At 33.1% G+C, this 18,896-nt stretch overlaps 1 protein-coding gene across 1 annotated transcript; it reads right to left on the reverse strand.

Annotated features, from left to right (window-relative positions):
• Positions 1-12,650: 12,650 nt before the first annotated feature.
• Positions 12,651-16,350, reverse strand: LOC142167833 (nucleosome assembly protein 1;2-like). The gene is made up of 12 exons (XM_075227959.1): positions 16,169-16,350; positions 15,656-15,699; positions 15,447-15,542; positions 14,560-14,652; positions 14,378-14,468; positions 14,243-14,304; positions 13,964-14,148; positions 13,683-13,860; positions 13,553-13,596; positions 13,225-13,423; positions 13,096-13,113; positions 12,651-13,008 (listed from the first exon to the last, which is right to left on the reverse strand). Exons 1-12 carry the CDS (start codon positions 16,212-16,214, stop codon positions 12,937-12,939), a joined length of 1,128 nt encoding a protein of 375 aa, XP_075084060.1. The 5' UTR covers positions 16,215-16,350; the 3' UTR covers positions 12,651-12,936.
• Positions 16,351-18,896: the final 2,546 nt, after the last annotated feature.

An 18,896-nucleotide genomic window follows, 5' to 3' on the forward strand; every position in this document is an offset into this window, starting at 1 on the left:
TGATACTTTGCTATGACGGTATATCATTCCCTATGAGTAATATATCATCAACATACAGTACTAAGAATATAATTATGCTCCTACTAACCCTTTTATACACACAAGGCTCTTCTTTGCATCTAACAAAATTGAACTTTTCAATTGTCTTGTTAAAGCGAATATTCCAATTTAGAGAAGCTTGCTTTAGTCTATAAATGGATTTTTGTAGCTTGCAAATCTTATTATGATCAGGCGGAGATGTGAGGTTGTGTCATGTACACATCCTCTTCTAGCTCACCATTAAGGAAAGTCATTTTCACATCCATTTGCCATATTTCATTGTTAGAACCTTGTGTCGCCTCTTCATAGGTCTTAGGGTCATCATCATTACGATCAACCTCATTTGATAAATCATCTTGTTCCATTAGACTTAATCTAGTTGGTACATGATGTTCTCGTGTAGGCCTTCTAAGAGGTTTTTGTATAACTTGCTCACTTTGTGTTGGATTAGGTTGTTGTTCAATTTGGTTTGGAACTGGTTCATTAACCTGTTCTTGAACTATATTTAGTTCTTGAACTTCAACCGTTTAAGATGGAAACTTACTTGTCAACTTCAAAACATCCAATAAAGGTTCTTCAACTTGTGTCTCATGATTTTGATTTTGTGTTGATTCATTAGTTTCTTGAACTTCATTAAGTTCTATTTCTCCACTATAATTTCCTTCCAAAAGAAATTTCCTTTCCAAAAAGGTTGCTCCTCTAACCACAAACACTTTATGGTCAGAAGGGTGATATAAATAATACCATTATTTCTTTGGGATACCCAAAGAACCTACACTTATCAGATCTTGAGTCAAGTTTATTAGACTGCAGTCTCTTAACACAAGCTGGACAATCCCAAACTTTAATATGTTTAAAGTTAGACTTACGTCTTTTCCACATCTCATATGGTGTTATAGAGATTGACTTAGTGGGAACTTTATTAAGTATGTTGCGGCTTCTAAAGCATATCCCCATAAATTTATTGGAAGATCAGTGAACCCCATCATAGATCTCACCATATCTAATAAGGTTCGATTCTTTCTTTCAGACACGTCATTGTGTTGTGGTGTTCCTGAAGGTGTCAACTATGAGAGAATCACATACTCTTTGAGATACCTAGTAAAATCTTTACTAAGATATTCTACACCTCTATCAGACCTTAGTACTTTGATACTTTGACCAATCTGTTTCTCAACTTCACTATGAAACCTTTTGAACATTTCAAAAGATTCAGATTTGTGTTTCATAAGATACACAAATTCATATCTTGACATATCATTAGTGAAGGTGATGAAGTAATAATATCTACCTCTAGCTTGAATTTTCATGGGCCCACAAACACCTGTATGAATTAGTCCCAATAATTCAAAAGCTCTTTCTCCACTTCCAATAAACAGAGATTCAGTCATTTTTCCTTTGAGACAAGATTCACAAGTTGGATATGATTCAAAATCATACTTGTCAAGGTACCTATCCTTGTATAACTTGTTAATTCTTTTCTCTCCAATATGACCAAGCCTACAAAGCCAAATGTATGTATGATTTACTTGGTCATCTATTTTCTATTAAGACTAGAAACATGCATAATCGAATTTGCATTCACATTAGGTAAGATATAAATATCATGTTGGAAATAGTCATTCACATATAAATCATTCGCATAATGAATAGAGCAAATACCATTGTCTATGTTAATGCGAAACCCACGCTTGTCCAACATAGAAGATGAAATTATGTTCAAAACAAATTTAGGAACATAATAACAATCATCCAGCATAAGTACTTTGCCCGAAGGCATTATTAAAGAAATTAATCCTACAGCTATAGCTGTAACTTTTACACCATTTGCAACTTGTAGATTAACTTCTCCTTTCTTTAGTCTCCTACTTATCTTGAACCCTTACAACTTATTACAGATGTTATAACCACTCCCAGTATCTAATACCCACAGTGAAGAATTAGTAGTAGCTAAAGAAACCTTGAAAATATTTTTCATTAATGTCTCACCTTGTTTCTTGTCCTTTAGAGTTGCAAGATACTCCTTGCAGTTTCTCTTCCAATGCCCTTTCTTCATACAGTGAAAACATTCAGCATCATATACTGACTGCAAGATCAAATCTTCATAAAGCTCTTTACCAAGCTTGTACCCCAACTTCTCATGTTCTTCGGTACGAACAATCACATGATTGACATGGGGTCAAACTGGAGAGTTTTCAATGTCTAACTGTGTATCAATCATCTTCTTAAGATATTCAATGATTGTAATTGGATTCATATTCTGATGTTTCCTCTGGAGTTCAGAACTCATAGAAACGAGAATGATGCATTTAATAGCAAGGCATTCTTCCATGTGTTTCTGATAAACTTTGGTGCCTTGAACATCATTCTCTTGTGGGATTATCTTTGCAGGATTATCGATCACATCAATGAGCTTTTCATGCATGAGAATAATTCTCAAATTTCTATACCAATTATCAAAGATTGGTCCTACCAACTTGTTGGCCTCAAGTATTTCACGCAGTGATATAACAGACATATTGAGAAATTTAAAATATAGAAAAGAAAAGGCAATAATATAAGAACATATTTACATATATCATAAAGACATGGACTTTTATCTAAATGATATTTTCACTAATTATTTTAAACTATTTACCCTCATTATAGTTTAAGAAATCTTTATTTCTATTAGTGGAGTAAAAGGAATCCCTTAACAATATGTATGAGCCTCTTGGAGGTCAAGTCATTTCCCATATTTATTTTAAAGATATGTACTCTTACCAATTGTATCTCCATATAATTTCCTTAAATAGCTCTATGCCAAATAGTCCCATGGTAGTCAGGTCGATCATATTGGCATAGTTGAGTTCAACCATCATGATAACAAAGAACTTATTAAATTTTATTCTCCCCGGGTAGTCCACGTGTCTAGTGTAAAATAATTCTTTCAATCCATGCATCTAATGCAATAAATAATTTTAACATATTCTCGAACTATAAGTCTCCTAGTTGTCAGGCTGTTCCTTATAAACAAGAAATAAATAAAATTATTTATTTTGATGGATAGCTTTACAATGAAATATCTTATATTTTATTATTTAAGAACTCAAATTTTAGTATGAGGGAATTATTATTAAAACAACTTCTAATAACAAGATGATCAAATCTTTTATAGCACATAAATTTAGTTCAAGTTGTCTACATCCTTGGTCCTAAATTAATTTACATCACATGTAATAAACAATTCAAAATTATGTAATGAACAAGCACGTGATATAAAAACGAAATTCAATATTCTTCTAACATGTTTATCCTATATATCACATATATCACATAAAAATAATTCATGCCAGAATATTATTATTAATTAACATCTCATGAACTAATAACAATTAAAATATCAGTAGAATCCAATAACCTATTATAGATTACCGTCGTATCTTATATAAAATTTTAAATTTAAGTTATGAACTATCTCAATAGTTTAACTTATATGAATACATATTTTATTCACAATAAAATAATATCAATCCATATGCATTCAAACAATTTGACTATTGCACAAGACACATGTATTATGGTTTGAAATATAATCTTAAAATATTTCGTAAATAAACTTTAGACACAATAAACCACGGCTCTGATACCACTGTAGGATTGAATATAGATGTTCATAACACGCAACGGGAGACAATAACAATCCTAGGCAGATCTTTTCATATTTAAATTTTATTTACATGCCAAAGATTGGATCTAAGACGTACCTGGTGAAGAGAGTCTCGATTCAAAATTCTTCGATAGTGCGAAGACTCTATGCATATCCACACCGAGAGCGATCCTTGCTATCAACTTTTTGATAAATGAAATCCGTGAACAAATTGAATGAAATATTGTATTGAAATTTTTCTCAAAAATCCCAACTCAAAGATAGAAGAACAAGAAACACTTTTCTTGTAATTGTATTTTCTCTCTTGGCTTTGTATTGCACTCTCACTTTTACAAAGTGGGTTTTCTTCTTAAGACTTGGTCCTCCAAATTTGTTTTTCATCACCCTTTATATTGCATCACCTATAAACCCTTTTCCTATTTGGTTGAGGTAATGATTTACGTAGGGTAAAAGTTTAATTCCATAATTAAACTTTACCTTCAATTTTCATAGGAAAAATTCAATACCAATTAAAAGGATTGCCGGCCGGCCGTGGTTAGTCCTTATGTACTTTCAATTGCTAATCCAATTCATAATTGGATTTGTATTTTCTTGTAGGAAAACTTAATCCCATTTCAAATGGGTTTCATGAAAGCCACATGTTACTTTCTAATCCAATTCTAAATTAGATTATAGAACTAACTAATTAATATTATATATGCAACTTAATATTAATCCATATTAATTATATATATGCATATATTTCAATCAAGAGATATAATTTAATTTTCTATTCCAAATAGAAAACTTCAATTTATTCACAATATTAATTATATCTCATGTGCTAGCAAAGAATATAATAATATTTTATTTGGACGAATAACTAAATTTATTTAACTAATTTAATTTAATTATCAAATAATAAAGTAATTAATCCTTTAGCAAAGATCAGAACACTCGTTAGTGTGCGTCCCCATAGGTTCAATACTAAGCCGGTAGTAAATTGATCATATCAATATACTAATCAAGGGTGGTGTCTAACAGCACTCCTTAACGACCGGATAGAATGAAGTATACAATTTACTCTCAAGAACCCGTAGAAGAATAGTGTAGTAATTCCTTATGTCCTTATAGCTCTGGATCACCCTAGGATATGGTTCAACTGCCAAGTCCTAATAGGCGACCAACTATGTGTTCATGTCAAATATAATCGACCATTGAATGACTTAAGAAACTCTTTTCTTCTTTCATTCAATTGCCCTGGCCAAGGTCTTAATTTGGCCGTTTATAATTCATGACAACATGGAGCTTAAACTCATTACCAAGAGTTGACAGATTTCATCTTGATCAATCACTAATTCTACAAGCATTTAATCATACCCAATATCCTTTTGACTATTGTCCTAGGGCCATAAGTGTCTAGTATCAAAGCACAATAAATAACTTGTCAATTACTATGATGATCTCAGGTCAAAGGAAACTCTTACATCACATTCTTCAAGAGAATATCCTATTGACAGTTTATGGTAATTCTAACCATTAGGAATTATCCAATGAGTCGGTTCAATGATCATATCTCAATATGCATCATCTACCTATGTGATTTAATTAATGAGATCAACTAATATTTATCCTATAAAGATGATCACATAAATATTGATCCAACCGGATTACCAATGTCCAAATTACTAATCCTACGATTAAGAATAAATTTAGACTAAATTATAAGAAACTTCACTCTCATTATTATGATCTCCATCACAATGACAAGTCTCAAAATTTAATCAAGGACCTTATCAAATTAATCAAGCAATTGATAATAATTATGATAAAAGAATATCAAATGCCATATATTTTTATATCAAATAATGTTCACAAAAATATGTCCAAATCATCACATGTGAGATTAGATCTAGGGCATATCTACTATATCTCTAACAATATTACTTTAGACGAATCCTACATCATAATTGGAGAGAAAAGTAAAAGTGTTATAAGGCATGACAAAAGTTCACATAATATGCTGGCTTTGAGGGTTGAGGGTGATGATAACATAGCCCAAAGGACAAATATGTGAGGCATGTTGGCCAAAGGCGCACAATACATGTCATGGACTTAATCGTGACATTTCTCTCTTCCTCCTTCCTTTTAGCAATGTGAATCCTAAGGTGAGGAACCAAAAGTATGTGCACCTATTGTAAGCCTGTTTGGATAATTCTTTTTCTCTCTTTCTTCGTTTCACATGTCTTATTGTAGTATAGGAGTCTAGTGTTTTATAAAAAAACTTTTTGAGACTCGTTTTGGCGCTCGCCCCAGAGCAGGGCACTATCAAAATGCCTTGAGGCTTGTTGGTCCCTCAAGTAGACACAAATATATGTGATCGTCAAGTAATAAAGTGACTCGAAAGTCGGATGTCGAACCGAGAGAGACTTGTTATCAAATTTTAACTAAATTAGACTATCTTAATTATCTAAACAAGAATTAAAACTAATTTGATTCTATACTAATTAAAATTAAAAAAATAACAAGTGAATTCTAAATAAAAGAAAAAATAGATTTTACTAATCATATTGTATTCTTCAACTGATTCAACTTCTTAATCTATACTAATTGGCCGGATTGTTTATATAAATAGCATGTTCCCACAGTATTATCCGCATATCCATAATATGTCAACCTCATATTCCTATGGTATTGAATTTATTATAAACGGATAAAATTTGGCATTCAACTAAGAGAGGTTGCTAAGTATATTCATGTCCTAAGTGCGAAAATATTTTCCGAGCCACGTGTTGAGAAACAAGCTCTACTCAATACTATTTGCAATCTAGAATTTCATCTCCCGAGTTCAACCCTCGATTTGTAGATAGTATTCAACTGGTGATCAAGAATCAAATAATTAAACACATGATTGAATAAATACACTAATATGATAAATTAAAAAATCAAAATCAATAAACAACAATAGTCATGAAATAACCAAAACTGTCACGACCCAAACCGTAGGTCCGCGACGGGCACCCGGTGCCTAACTCAACTGAGTATCAATGTAACGTATCCTTATTATCATACTACCGGAAAGGCCGTCATGAGGTAACTAGAATTAAACATAAGAGAATACTCGACATGGGATGACCCAACATAATATAGAAGCTTATACATGTGACATACGGGCCTATAAGGCCGACATGATCATTTATACACTCAAAACATAGGCCGACAAGGCCATACAATCATCTATATACATGACATATGTCTACAAGCCTCTAAGAGTACATAAACATCATAAAGGTCGGGACAGGGCCCTTCCATACCAATCAATACATGTCCAAATCATACTGACCAAATATGCAACTCTGAAGCAAGTGGAGTGCACAAACATCTTCCGCTAAGCTGATAGCCTACTAGGAGGACTCTCAACCTGTCTATCGGGATCTGCGGGCATGAAATGTAGCGTCGCCAAGTAAAAGGGACGTCAGTACAAATAAAGTACCGAGTATGTAAGGCATGGCAGTAGTATATAAAAGATATGAAAGAAACATGGAATAAAGAACTCAACCTGTAATTCTGAATAGCTTTGTGAATCATGAAAACTTTATAATGTCATGCATGTGCGTATAAATGTCATACCATGTATAGGTATATACGTACATAATATCATCAAGCCTCTGAGGGCATCCCATCATATCATCTCAACCTCTGTGGGTGAAATCATAAACGTATACCAGCTGATCAGGTGGTGGTGCGTATATAACGCCATAACCTTTCCCCCATACCTCATATACATATACTATAAGCGCATATAACGCCATGTGATCATGGGTCAATATATATGTATAAATGAATGCAGTGCATAATGAAATAAGTCAATAAGATCTCTCGGAATGTCATGAGACCCATGAACAGACGATATGATAGTAGGACATATGGGAAATCAAGAACATAGGTTACCCTAGTACTTCTAGGAATAGAATCATTCGTGAAAGTGGCATGCTTGCTCGTTTCGTTATATCATATGGATCATGCCAAAAGGAAATAAGGGATAGCCTTAACATACCTTTGCAATATTCTCTACAATCGTCAACCAAGCTCAATATGATCTTCTTACGTCTACAATGAGTCACCCGACTTCGTCGTCATCATATAAGTATTGTAACTCTCATATTTCAAAACCAATATTCTACAAGAAAACGGACAACACCTTCCCTATTTTTACTACATCCCATAAGTTACTAAAAGTCACCAAGCAGCCCAAACAACAATAATATAATTCACAATAAGCTCTCTGATTACTTCAACAACCATTTTGAGCGGCAAGCTCGATTTACAATTAATAAAATATAATTAATCCAATTCCTTTTCCATGAATCTTCCTACAACTTATATAACATCATACTTATGCTTACCATATTATTTTCATCCCAAAATATCATAAGGATAATCTTCAAAAATAGTCCACACGCCTAACACGTTAACCTTTATTGTCAACCTCTTATTTTTCATGTTATCTTCTTCAATCCACTAAATTAGCACATAGATAAGCTTAACAACAGCAGCCACAACATAATCAAACTATTTATAATAATTTCCATCCACAACAAATCATATATATAGCCTCAACACAGCCCACAAAAAAAAAGATAACGATTCCTTATACCATGTCAATTACTATCTTTAAGATTTTAACTCAAACAACTCAAACAACACATGATTAAACTTAAGCACAACTAAGAACATGATTTACATACCGTAGGAAGTAGATACAACTTGAAATCCCCAGCTGGTGTAACTCACAACAACCCTCAATCACACCACAATACTATAGGAGTTGTATTCTCTTCTTGAATCAACTTTTGTGTTCAAGTTGGCGTGTAAACACTTGTATTTCGCCTTGAGACTCTAATATATATGAAAGAGGTAATGATTCTTAGCTTAATCATAAATAACACCACGAAATTTGAGGTTACTTACCTTTGAACAACCCTCCAAAACATCCACAAGACGAAGAACTACGATCTAGCAAGCACCACGGGATTTCTAGCGTTGGATTCATGTTTTCATCTTAGGTTTTTACCCTAGAATCATGGATGAACCATTGGAAAGCATTTAGGAGGATTTAGGAACTATTTTGGACCAGAAAAATGAGTTAAAACGACGGAGAATTGACTTTAATACAAGCTGAAAATTTTCTCCGACTTTGTGGGTCCCATGGGTGCTGCTTGTGCAGTCTCGCAAAAATACGAATATATATATCTACTTCGATATCATATCGACAAATGGTTAAATGCGTTAGAAACTAGACCCAAAGACCTTCAATTTGGTATATAATATGTCCCAAAAAGATCTCATATAGCACACGGAATATATTACTAAAAAAGCTTCTTTACAAGGCAAATCCTTAGTCGGTTTTTTCCGCAACTTAAATCCGATTTTTTCTCAAACTTTATACTTCATATTCAAACATCATATATAGTCATATCATGTCTTTAAACTCATTTAAATCATGATTAACAAGTCTCATATTCATCTTAACTTGCGTAACACTTCGGCAAACCTTTCTTGTCCTTGTAGAAGGATTTCATCCTTTTTGAGTTTACATTAGATAATCCTATAATGATAGTAACATCTTAAGTACGGGGTGTAACAACATGTACCCCTAATGATAACTCTTAAAGGCTTGCAAAAATGGGACGTAACATCATTAAATCACTTCATATACTTTCAAAGAGGATCTCATTTTCAAGCTTACATCAATTGACTTACGATGGGGTGTAAAAAAACCTAGAACGTGAAGTTTAGCTCGACGCAAACATGATAGCCAAACAATCAATCATCCAAAAAAAACATAAAATTTACTGAGTTTGGCAGAAGAAAAGATGAACTTCTACCTCCGTGGCTACTCCTTGCTCTCCAAAATCGAATTCTCCTTAATAAATTAGGTTTTGTGCCTTTTATATGCATTGGGGGAGGGGGGTCTAGAACACTAAAAGCTCTCTCCTAATCTCGCTTAGAAAACTTTAACGGATCTGGCGTTATAGGCACCATCATACGTGACCTGGACGGCAAATTCTGCAGACCCTTAGATTTTAGTGCTACAGGCACCGACTGGCGATGACCTGAACGCTGAACTTTCGTCTCTAAAATTCTCCAAGTGTTTGGCATCACATGCATCACCAAATGGTGGCCTGGGCAATGAATAGATACTTCGCTAATATTTCTTCAATTCTCGTTCTAACTTGTTCGTTTTTCATTCCAAATGCTTCCTACACAAGTAAATAACACAATTATGCTCAAAACTTCACAACACACTCCAATTATCACTATTATTATATTAAGATGTGAGGCAATTATCATCATATTATATGTATTTTTAGCCAAATATCAAGTCTCATATGTGGAGCTTAGTCGTGTGAGGTTTACACCACCAAGCTCCGATTGTGTACCCTAAATATGCCTAATGCTCAATGTTCGGGGCTCGCCCAACAGTTCTTGTGCAAATTATGTATTGAATTTACTATTTAGCACTGGTGACTCTCAATATCCTTTAATAAATGAATGATTAAAGTTCTATTCTCTATAGGATTATGAAAATTGTGAATAACTCAAATAACTAACCATAGTATTGCCTATTTACTAATTGAGAATATCGTAAGGGTGAATATAATTTGAATATTTCTTCTGAAAATAAATAGCCAAAATTTATATATGTAGTTGTTAGATCTTCATGTCTCAGTTCTATGACTAATGAAATTATCATACTTTTATTATTTTGCTATTTAAGAGCAATTGTCTATTTACTTATGAGGGAGTAATTTTTTAAATTAGTACCGATAAAATTTATTGAGTATTTATTTTTGAGGAGGTAAAATATGTAGTTTGATAATACGAAAAAGGGCCAAAACTACCCCTAACCTATTCACTTTGGTTTAAAAATACCTGTCGTCCACTTATTTTGTTAAAACTACCCTCACCGTTAAAAATCTGGTCCATTCATGCCCTTATTTCTAACGGACCTTTGCTGAATAAAAAAATATTTTATTATATATGACGTGACAATTGCTTATTGGTCAAATTAAAAATCTCATTCTAACCCAAGTCCGATCTAATAACCTACCCATGGCCCATCTTAATCGTTCCAACCCGTTAAACCCCCTTTAGCCCCTCAAACACCTGATTCCTAACCCGAACTCATGATCCAATCGTTATTTAAGTTTCATTTATCAAAATTTTATATTTTTTCTTTTTATTAATTTATTATTTGGTACCCTATCCCTTTCCATGTTCTTCTTCCCCAACTTAATCACCGCCGACAGTTTTCTAACCAAGTCACTGCCGACGAACTATGAAGCTAATTTGCTCACATGTTTTTAATTAACTCCAAAAAGCTACATGGTGGCACAACAAATATATCTTTGGCAGATTAAACCATAATATTTTAAAATAAACTATTAATTTAATTCCAAAGAATACCAGATTTCACTTAGAAAATTAATTTTACAACAAAATATTAATTTGAAAATTAAATTAAGGCCGAAAAATCTGAGTGGAGATTTGTGGGTGTTGAAGGATGAAGATCTGAAAGTTGAAGCTGATGGTGGTCCTCTATCGGCAATGGTGAGTTATTGTACTTTGGTCATGGAGGAGGATGATTAGAGAAAATGTGGAGTGGGAGGGCAGGGATGGAAGAGGACAAGTTGAGAGGTGACGTTATGGATTTTAAAAAGCGGGTCATGGGTCGAATATGGATATTTTGGGTTGGCTAATAAGTGTATGTGAGATGAGGTTTTAATTTAAGCCAATAGGTAATTGGCACATAATAAAAAAACTTTTTCTTAATAATAATAGGGCCGTTAGTTTCCGAGGCATGAATGAGCCACATTTTTAACGGCGAGGGCAGTTTTAACAAAATAGCTGAACAAAAGGTATTTTAAAACCAAAGCGAATAGGTTAGGGGTAGTTTGGCCCTTTTCCGTTGATAATATTTTTTAACAAAGTGTGATTTTTAATTATTTTAAAGTTAAGATGCTATAATTTATATTTCATAGTAACTTTGATACCATTACATTGTTTATACTTGTAAAAACATGCTAGATATCTTGTTTTCTTTAATTTTTAATTTTCTTTAACTTTTAATGTACTTTTTATATTATTGTGTTATTATACTATTCTGAATTAAAGAATTTAAATATTTGTGCTTACGCCTCATGTCTCGAAGCTTATACCTCGTTGCGTATCAAGTAAAGCTCCCCGCCTCACGCTCTCGCCTTTTAAAATACTAAGGAGTCCACCCTCGTATAGTCATCCGACCTGCCTTCAGATTGATTATTTAGAACAATTATCTGAAGCCACACTAATGACCGTCTTTTCAATGAAATAGGTGCTAAGACAATCAATTATCTTCTTGTGAAAATGGTTGATATTAATAAGATCACTCGTGGGAAAAGTTCGCCAAAGATGTGTTCATGTCACTAGCACAGTGCCCTAATGATAAGGTGGAGCATCAATGCCATGCTTGAGAAAATCGTTGGGTTAATGCCAGTCCTCGAATATGTGGAAGTGCTCTTCGTCATGTGGCTTGTTCGATGAAGATGTTTGTCTCTATTGCTAGCCTTTGATGTTCTGTTGAGGGGGGCTTCATCTTAATTGCTCGTCGTTCGAGTCTTCAACTAATTTGAATTATATTTTTCAGCATAAGTGCTTATATGAAGTAATTTTGACAATTGGTGGATAGCTAAGAAATAATTTAGAGACAGACGAGAATACGTTATAAAAGTTTTAAGCTCACTCATCATATGTATCTTAAATGTATTAATGTTGTAAAAGAAATGAGTACCGATAAATTTAAATTTGACTCGACATTACAGCTTAGTTAGATTATGTCTATTTGAGCTTCTGCTTAATCAATTTGACGTTTTTGAACGAGTTTTATTAGATTTTAATCTCCTATATAAAACCAAGAAAGTTGTACAAACCATTCCCCGAATTATCAAATACTTAAACCTTTTAGCAAAATTTGAGTTCTCCAATTCAAAGAAACATTAAAAGAATCACAAAACAGACTATTATCATCACACATTCTACCTCCCTCAAAAATTGAAAAAAGAAAAGGCAAAAAGAAATGGAATGAATAAAAGAAGAAAATGATTCTGACAGATTGTTCTAGCATAATTCCTTATATAACAAAAGCCAACCAAATTGCACAACCTTCTCATCACTAAATGATCCAACTTTTCAAGATGCTATCACATTGAATCAGTCTCAATAAGAGCCTACTGTTGCTTGCACTCTGGTGGCCTCTCACCAGACTGACCATCTCCTGCTGCAGGTGCTCTTCCGCTCCTCTGTGACGATGGAATATCAACAATTAGGTACGCCGAACAAAAAATCTTAGACAACGTCAGGAACAGACATGAGATTGTGGATCATACCTTGCGCACAGCAGATGTCTGCAGTGACGTTTCAAACAATGGAGAAAAGGTGTTAGCTTTCCTAATCATAAACTCCAAAAGATAAATTTAGATGCTAAAAGTTGAACCGAGAAAAGTTAAACTAAGTACCTTCTTCTTGGTCTTAGTCTCATCTTCATCCTCCTCTTCGTCCTCATCTTCTTCTTCATCCTCCTCATCCTCGTCCTCATCATCCTCTTCATCATCATCTTCATCCTCGTCATCTTCCAACTCAGCATAATCATCCTCAGCAGCTTCCCCGGTGAACCATGACACTGCATGTGGAATGATTTTATCTCGGATTGTTGACCTTCATAGACAATCAGGAGCAAAAAACAAAGATCAGCATCTGCTTTCAGTCATAACTTAAACCATGGGTGGTGCTATATTCTCCACAGATGAAAATGTCTCTGTAAAATTGATGTCAGATAAGACTTACCCAATATCATAGTCTTGTTCCATCAAATTTTGAAGTTCTTCAGCCTGTCACAACAAGTAAAAGGAAATAGTTATATATTAAATTGAACTCAAAAGAGAAATGGTATAAAGAAAATATAGCAGTAACTTACAGCATCTTCATCAATATCCTCTTCGTCCTCTGGCACTTGAGGTGGACTAAAGAAGTTGAAGAAACTTTCACATTGTTCCGTTTTAGTGATAGGCTTGGCATTCTTTGACCCCTTCTTCGGCTTCTTTTTTAGAATCTTTTGTGTCAAGCATTTTCCTGGATACCATTCTATCTCAGTCCTACAGATGGTGGAGCAAAACATGAGATACCCCTGGCAGAAAATAATCACATTAAATCAATCGAAAACTCTGCTTTGCCGGTTATGGCATGATGATGACATACGCAATTGCCTTCTCCAAGATTGGTTCATCTTCATCAATCATGTGATATGTCTTAGTCAGCACAGAGTTCTTGAAGTAGGGATTATTCTCAAAGAAAAAGTCAAGCTTAAAACCCTTTGGTTCATCAATCCTCGACCACTTTATATCCCTGAGGAATTTGAGAGCTTCTTCATCTCGCTCGGTGATCTGTACTTACAGAATAGATCAGATTGACATAAGTGGACTGACTGTTACCAAACTGTTCTGGGAACTACTTTAAAGCACCTAAACCAATAAATACCTCCTCAGCAAGCACTTCGTTATTCTTCATAGCAGTGAGCCAAAAATCAGGGACTCCTTTCTCTATTAAGAGCCAATTTCATTAATATTTATCGTACTAGAGCAACAATCAACTCATGATTGATATTTAACATACCCACTGAATCTTTATCCTCCTGCTTGTCTGCTGCTGCAGCCTCAGTTGTAGCCCCATCGACTTCAACAACCCCATTCACAATTTCAAATCTCTGCAAATGTGTAGTTAACAACATTAGTTATACATCACAACACCATAGAATCAATGCATACACTGTACTAGTGCTAAATGTATCCACAGACCTTTGTGAATAGTGGTTGATACAACTTCTGGTACTTGGCTTCAAGTGCAGCTCTCTCTTCAAAAAATTTTGCCTCCAATTCATCATGTTCAGTCTGCACAATTAAGAAAGTGGAAGAACTCATCACCAAGGTCACAAATACAAAAAATCATACAAAGGAAAACCTATAGAAAAAATGAAAGGCAACATTGCATACAGTGTATCTAAATTTAACTTAATGTTAAACATGTAAACTGACGCACATTAAACAGAGTAAATCAAGGAGGTACTAAAGCAAACAATAGAGACTGCTGACTAATACAAGTGATCCATATTATCTGCAATGTAGCCAAATATACACCCATAAGAAAACACAAAGTCTTATTTTAAGAGAAAGCTGCACAGTGTTTACTTTAAACCCAATGGTAGTATTAGAAACCATCGGACTTGCATAATATCTCCACTTCACAATAAGATGCAAAATTTGTGTTTCACTCAACAACACAAAGAACAAAAAAGATATTTGGTGTAACATCAGAAATGTAAAACATTCAACGATAGATGGCATTTCATGGATGCTTGTTCAAATAAACAAGCTCCCAGGCTATATCATGCACCACATATGACAATCCAAATGTCAAAGAGTAAACAAGTTGTGCAAAAACCAAATGCAGATCTTCTCGTTCAGTAACAGTTCTACAATGACAATGGGTCTTGAACGAGAGCCACAACTAGCTTATAATATCATTAAATAATGAAATGCTCTTCAAGCAGCTAAATCGCATCCTAATTTACTTCAAGGTCTTGACATCATATTTAAAACAATTTAGAAAATTAAAAAAAAAATGGCATGGTTTGCAGAAACTGTTGAGACCCAATGAAAAAAATTAAACAGCAATTAGAACATGCCTGAATCTCCCTCAGAACCTCAACACGTTTTCTCACATTCGGGGACAAACTTTCAAGCACGTTTGAGTGCTTCCCAGTAAGATCATGAAGTTTATTCTGCAGAAACAAACCGCAAAATCAGCCCAAGTTACTTAAATTTACAACATTAATTACACCTAAACATATAAACAAGCTCGAAAGATCAAAGGAAGAACAAGAAAAGAACTCACTTTGAGCACATTGACAAGGTCTGCTCGGTCCCCAGCATTCAAAGCTACACAAAACATTATCAATTAGGTAAATTCAAACCCCATTTAAAGTTTAACCTATTTTGCCGAGACCCACATGAATAACTAGTACTAAACCCCATTTAAAGTTTAACCTATTTTGCCGAGACCCACATGAATAACTAGTACTAAACCCCATAAAAATTTAAGCATTTTTTTTTGTACATAAATATTTAAGCTTTTACTGATAAGAAAATGAATCTTGGACATAACTCAATCCCAAAAACTAGCTTTTGAGGTGAAGATTGCCTAAGACCATACAAGAAAACATATTACCACGTCCCACACCGATGTGGGAGTCTAACATTTACAGAGAGCCATATATCAAAATAGTATATACATAAAAATTTAAGCTTTTACAGAGACCCAGATATCTAACATAGAAGTAAAAGGATAAAAGTGGATTCTTGATAGGGTTTAAAACCCTTTGAATAAACGGGGATAAGGGATTCTTACCAGCAGTGAGATCAGCAACATTGAAGTTGTCCTTAGTGTTGCTCATTATTATGGATTGCGCAGAGGAGGAGCAATGAGGAAAGAGAGAGTTAGAGAGAGAAATGCCTTAGCAACGCAACGCGCCTCAATTTAAGCTCTTTTGCTCCCTCCCTCCCTCGCGCTTACTCTCTCAGAAAACCTAGCTGCTTAGCTTCACATTTATATTGACGGTCAATATAACGCCGTGTTTGGATTCCTAGGGATTTGGGGGTATTATTCTTTCCCATTTCCCCCAGTTTTCTTTTCTTTTTTTAAAATGAGAAATTTGAATTTTGATGGATAGTAGGACGTTCTTATACATTTGTCCACTCAGTTTATATTACTAGTTTTAGTATAAGTGTGTTGCACGTGTTCATTGCGTCAACCAATATAAAACGTATACAAGACGAATATATTATTAGAAAGTAGTAGTGACATTAAATTAAATGTAATACTTGTCTAAATGATGCAAATGAATGTTATTACATTGAACAATAGCTAAATTCAATATTTTCTGATTGATGAATTTAGTTGAGTTAGTTATACAGTATTTGTAGTTATAAATATCTTACTATATAAGATACAAATATGTTATGTGTTGCATTTTACCTAACATCTCTTTATAAAATCATCTTTATATGTCTAGTTTTAACATGGTATAAAATTTATTTTTACAACTTAAGTATTTTTATGTGCTCATTAAAAGTTCATCACATAATATGTTATAAGCTAAGTGACATTTTCTTGAGTCAAAAAGAGAAGAAGCCTATATTCATATGTCTCGTACTTATGGGCGCAAGTCTTTTCAAGTGGAAATAATGGTTTAAATCTAAATTCCCTTGTTGACATGTTCAAGAGTTCTAGTGAGGACTCTGAAATTTCAAGAGTTTATAGTGTTAAGGATAATTTTTCAAACTATGGGAAAAAAAAATTATATTTATTTTACAGTTTCAAATAAATTTTTAACTCTTTTTGTTTAAAGAGGATTGATTTTATTAATAAACTAAATTGTTAAAATAGATACATCACAGGGGTAACATAGTTACAATTTTATATAGTATTATTGTAGATGAATTTATTTCTTAAATTAATATTGCCATGTTAGTTGAAACTTCTACATATTGATACTTAAATTTAATCAAACTCTTAAAAGTTAAAAGAAAAATGAACGTTGTGTTGATGTATCATGATTTGTAGGTAATCAGTTATTGGTAATATTTGGAGAGAAAAATATTAATTCATATACGTCAGAGGCTAAGAATGAGAATTTTTTTTATAGCCAAGTATTTAATTCCAAAAGCACTTCTGAAGTTCATATGCTCCGTAAAAGTTGGTCAAATATGGAAATTTTATACAAAATAAAATTTTAGTTGAATTTGTATTCCTAAATTCACATTATTAGGATATTCTATTTAGTTCAAATAAGGAAAAATAAATTAATAAGTAAATCTTAATTAATTTGGAATTTTACATATTATAAAAATAAGTAAATGACTATTTTGTATAATGTAAAATCTATTTTTAAAGAGTAAAAAAAACGAACGACATTTTACTAAGGGGCTTTGTGCTTAGGGTATATGTGCTACCTTGATATGAATGGTTTTTCCACGAAAATAATATATAACATACGTCTTATATTAAAATGGAGATTCCTGAACTTCTCGAGCTCAATTTCTATATGAATTAAGGCTTGAATTGGCAAAGTGAGTTTGTTGATTTTGACTAATAGAAAACGTCCTTATTCACAAAGTAATTTTATACATTACATGTGGGTTGAATAAGGAAAGGATTTATAAGAGATAAAAGTTTGACTGATTTTAAAATCCTAAATATTAGGACTTTTTATATAATTTACATATGAAAATATTTTAACAATTAAAATTTTAGTTGATTTTGGAGTCCTAAATATTAGGAAAAAAAATCAAATGACTATTTTGTCTAGTATAAACTTTAGTTTTAAACGGTAAAAAAGGCGAACGATACTTCACTAAGAGCTTTCGTGCTTTTAATATAGTATAGATTCACTACTTTTATTGTCACTTTTCTTATGTCGTTGAGATTTCAATAATACAGTACAACTTGAATTATGATATTTTGATCATTAAATTATCTCTTTGAAAATGTATTTCTCTTCGTATACTATTTTCTAACTAGTATTAGTATCCACGCGGATGCATGGAAACTAACCATGTCAAATATTTGAATTATTTAGATTATATGTAAATAATCTTAAAATTTAAATCTTCTCGATAAATATAGATAATCATTAGATATTAATTAAGTAACACTACATGAAAAAGATTAATTATTTCTCAAATCTCCTAGTTATAATTCTATTTTTCTTTTTTGGTACAATTTTCGTCGGTGTCATTGGATCCTAAAAATAGTCAGGAAGCAAAATAATAACTCATATTTCATGGTGTTCTTATTTTTCTTATGACTGTTGTGGTGATACTAATATTTACTAATATTGTCTCCCTTTGCTTTGCATCTTTCTTCTGGATTTCATGGTGTTCCTATTTATCCAATGATTATTGTTGTGATACTAATATTGTCTCCCTTTTTGTCCTTTTTGTCCTTTTGTCTTTTTGTTTTTTGAGTCGAGGGTCTTTCGGAAGCAGCTTCTCTACTCCTTCGGGGTAGGGGTAAGGTCTGCGTACACACTACCCTCCTCATACCTCATTAGTAGGATTGTACTGGGTTGTTATTG

Source organism: Nicotiana tabacum, chromosome 13 (assembly GCF_000715075.1).
Source record: "Nicotiana tabacum cultivar K326 chromosome 13, ASM71507v2, whole genome shotgun sequence".
Classification (NCBI taxonomy): domain Eukaryota; kingdom Viridiplantae; phylum Streptophyta; class Magnoliopsida; order Solanales; family Solanaceae; genus Nicotiana; species Nicotiana tabacum.

Excerpts from the sequence above, each read along its gene's own strand:
- LOC142167833 (XM_075227959.1), bottom strand. The coding sequence starts at position 16,214 with ATGAGCAACACTAAGGACAACTTCAATGTTGCTGATCTCACTGCTG. Across the intron at positions 15,543-15,655 it reads ACCTTGTCAATGTGCTCAAA|AATAAACTTCATGATCTTAC; the intron begins GTGAGTTCTTTT and ends TTGTTTCTGCAG. Across the intron at positions 13,861-13,963 it reads ATCTTGGAGAAGGCAATTGC|GACTGAGATAGAATGGTATC; the intron begins GTATGTCATCAT and ends CACCATCTGTAG.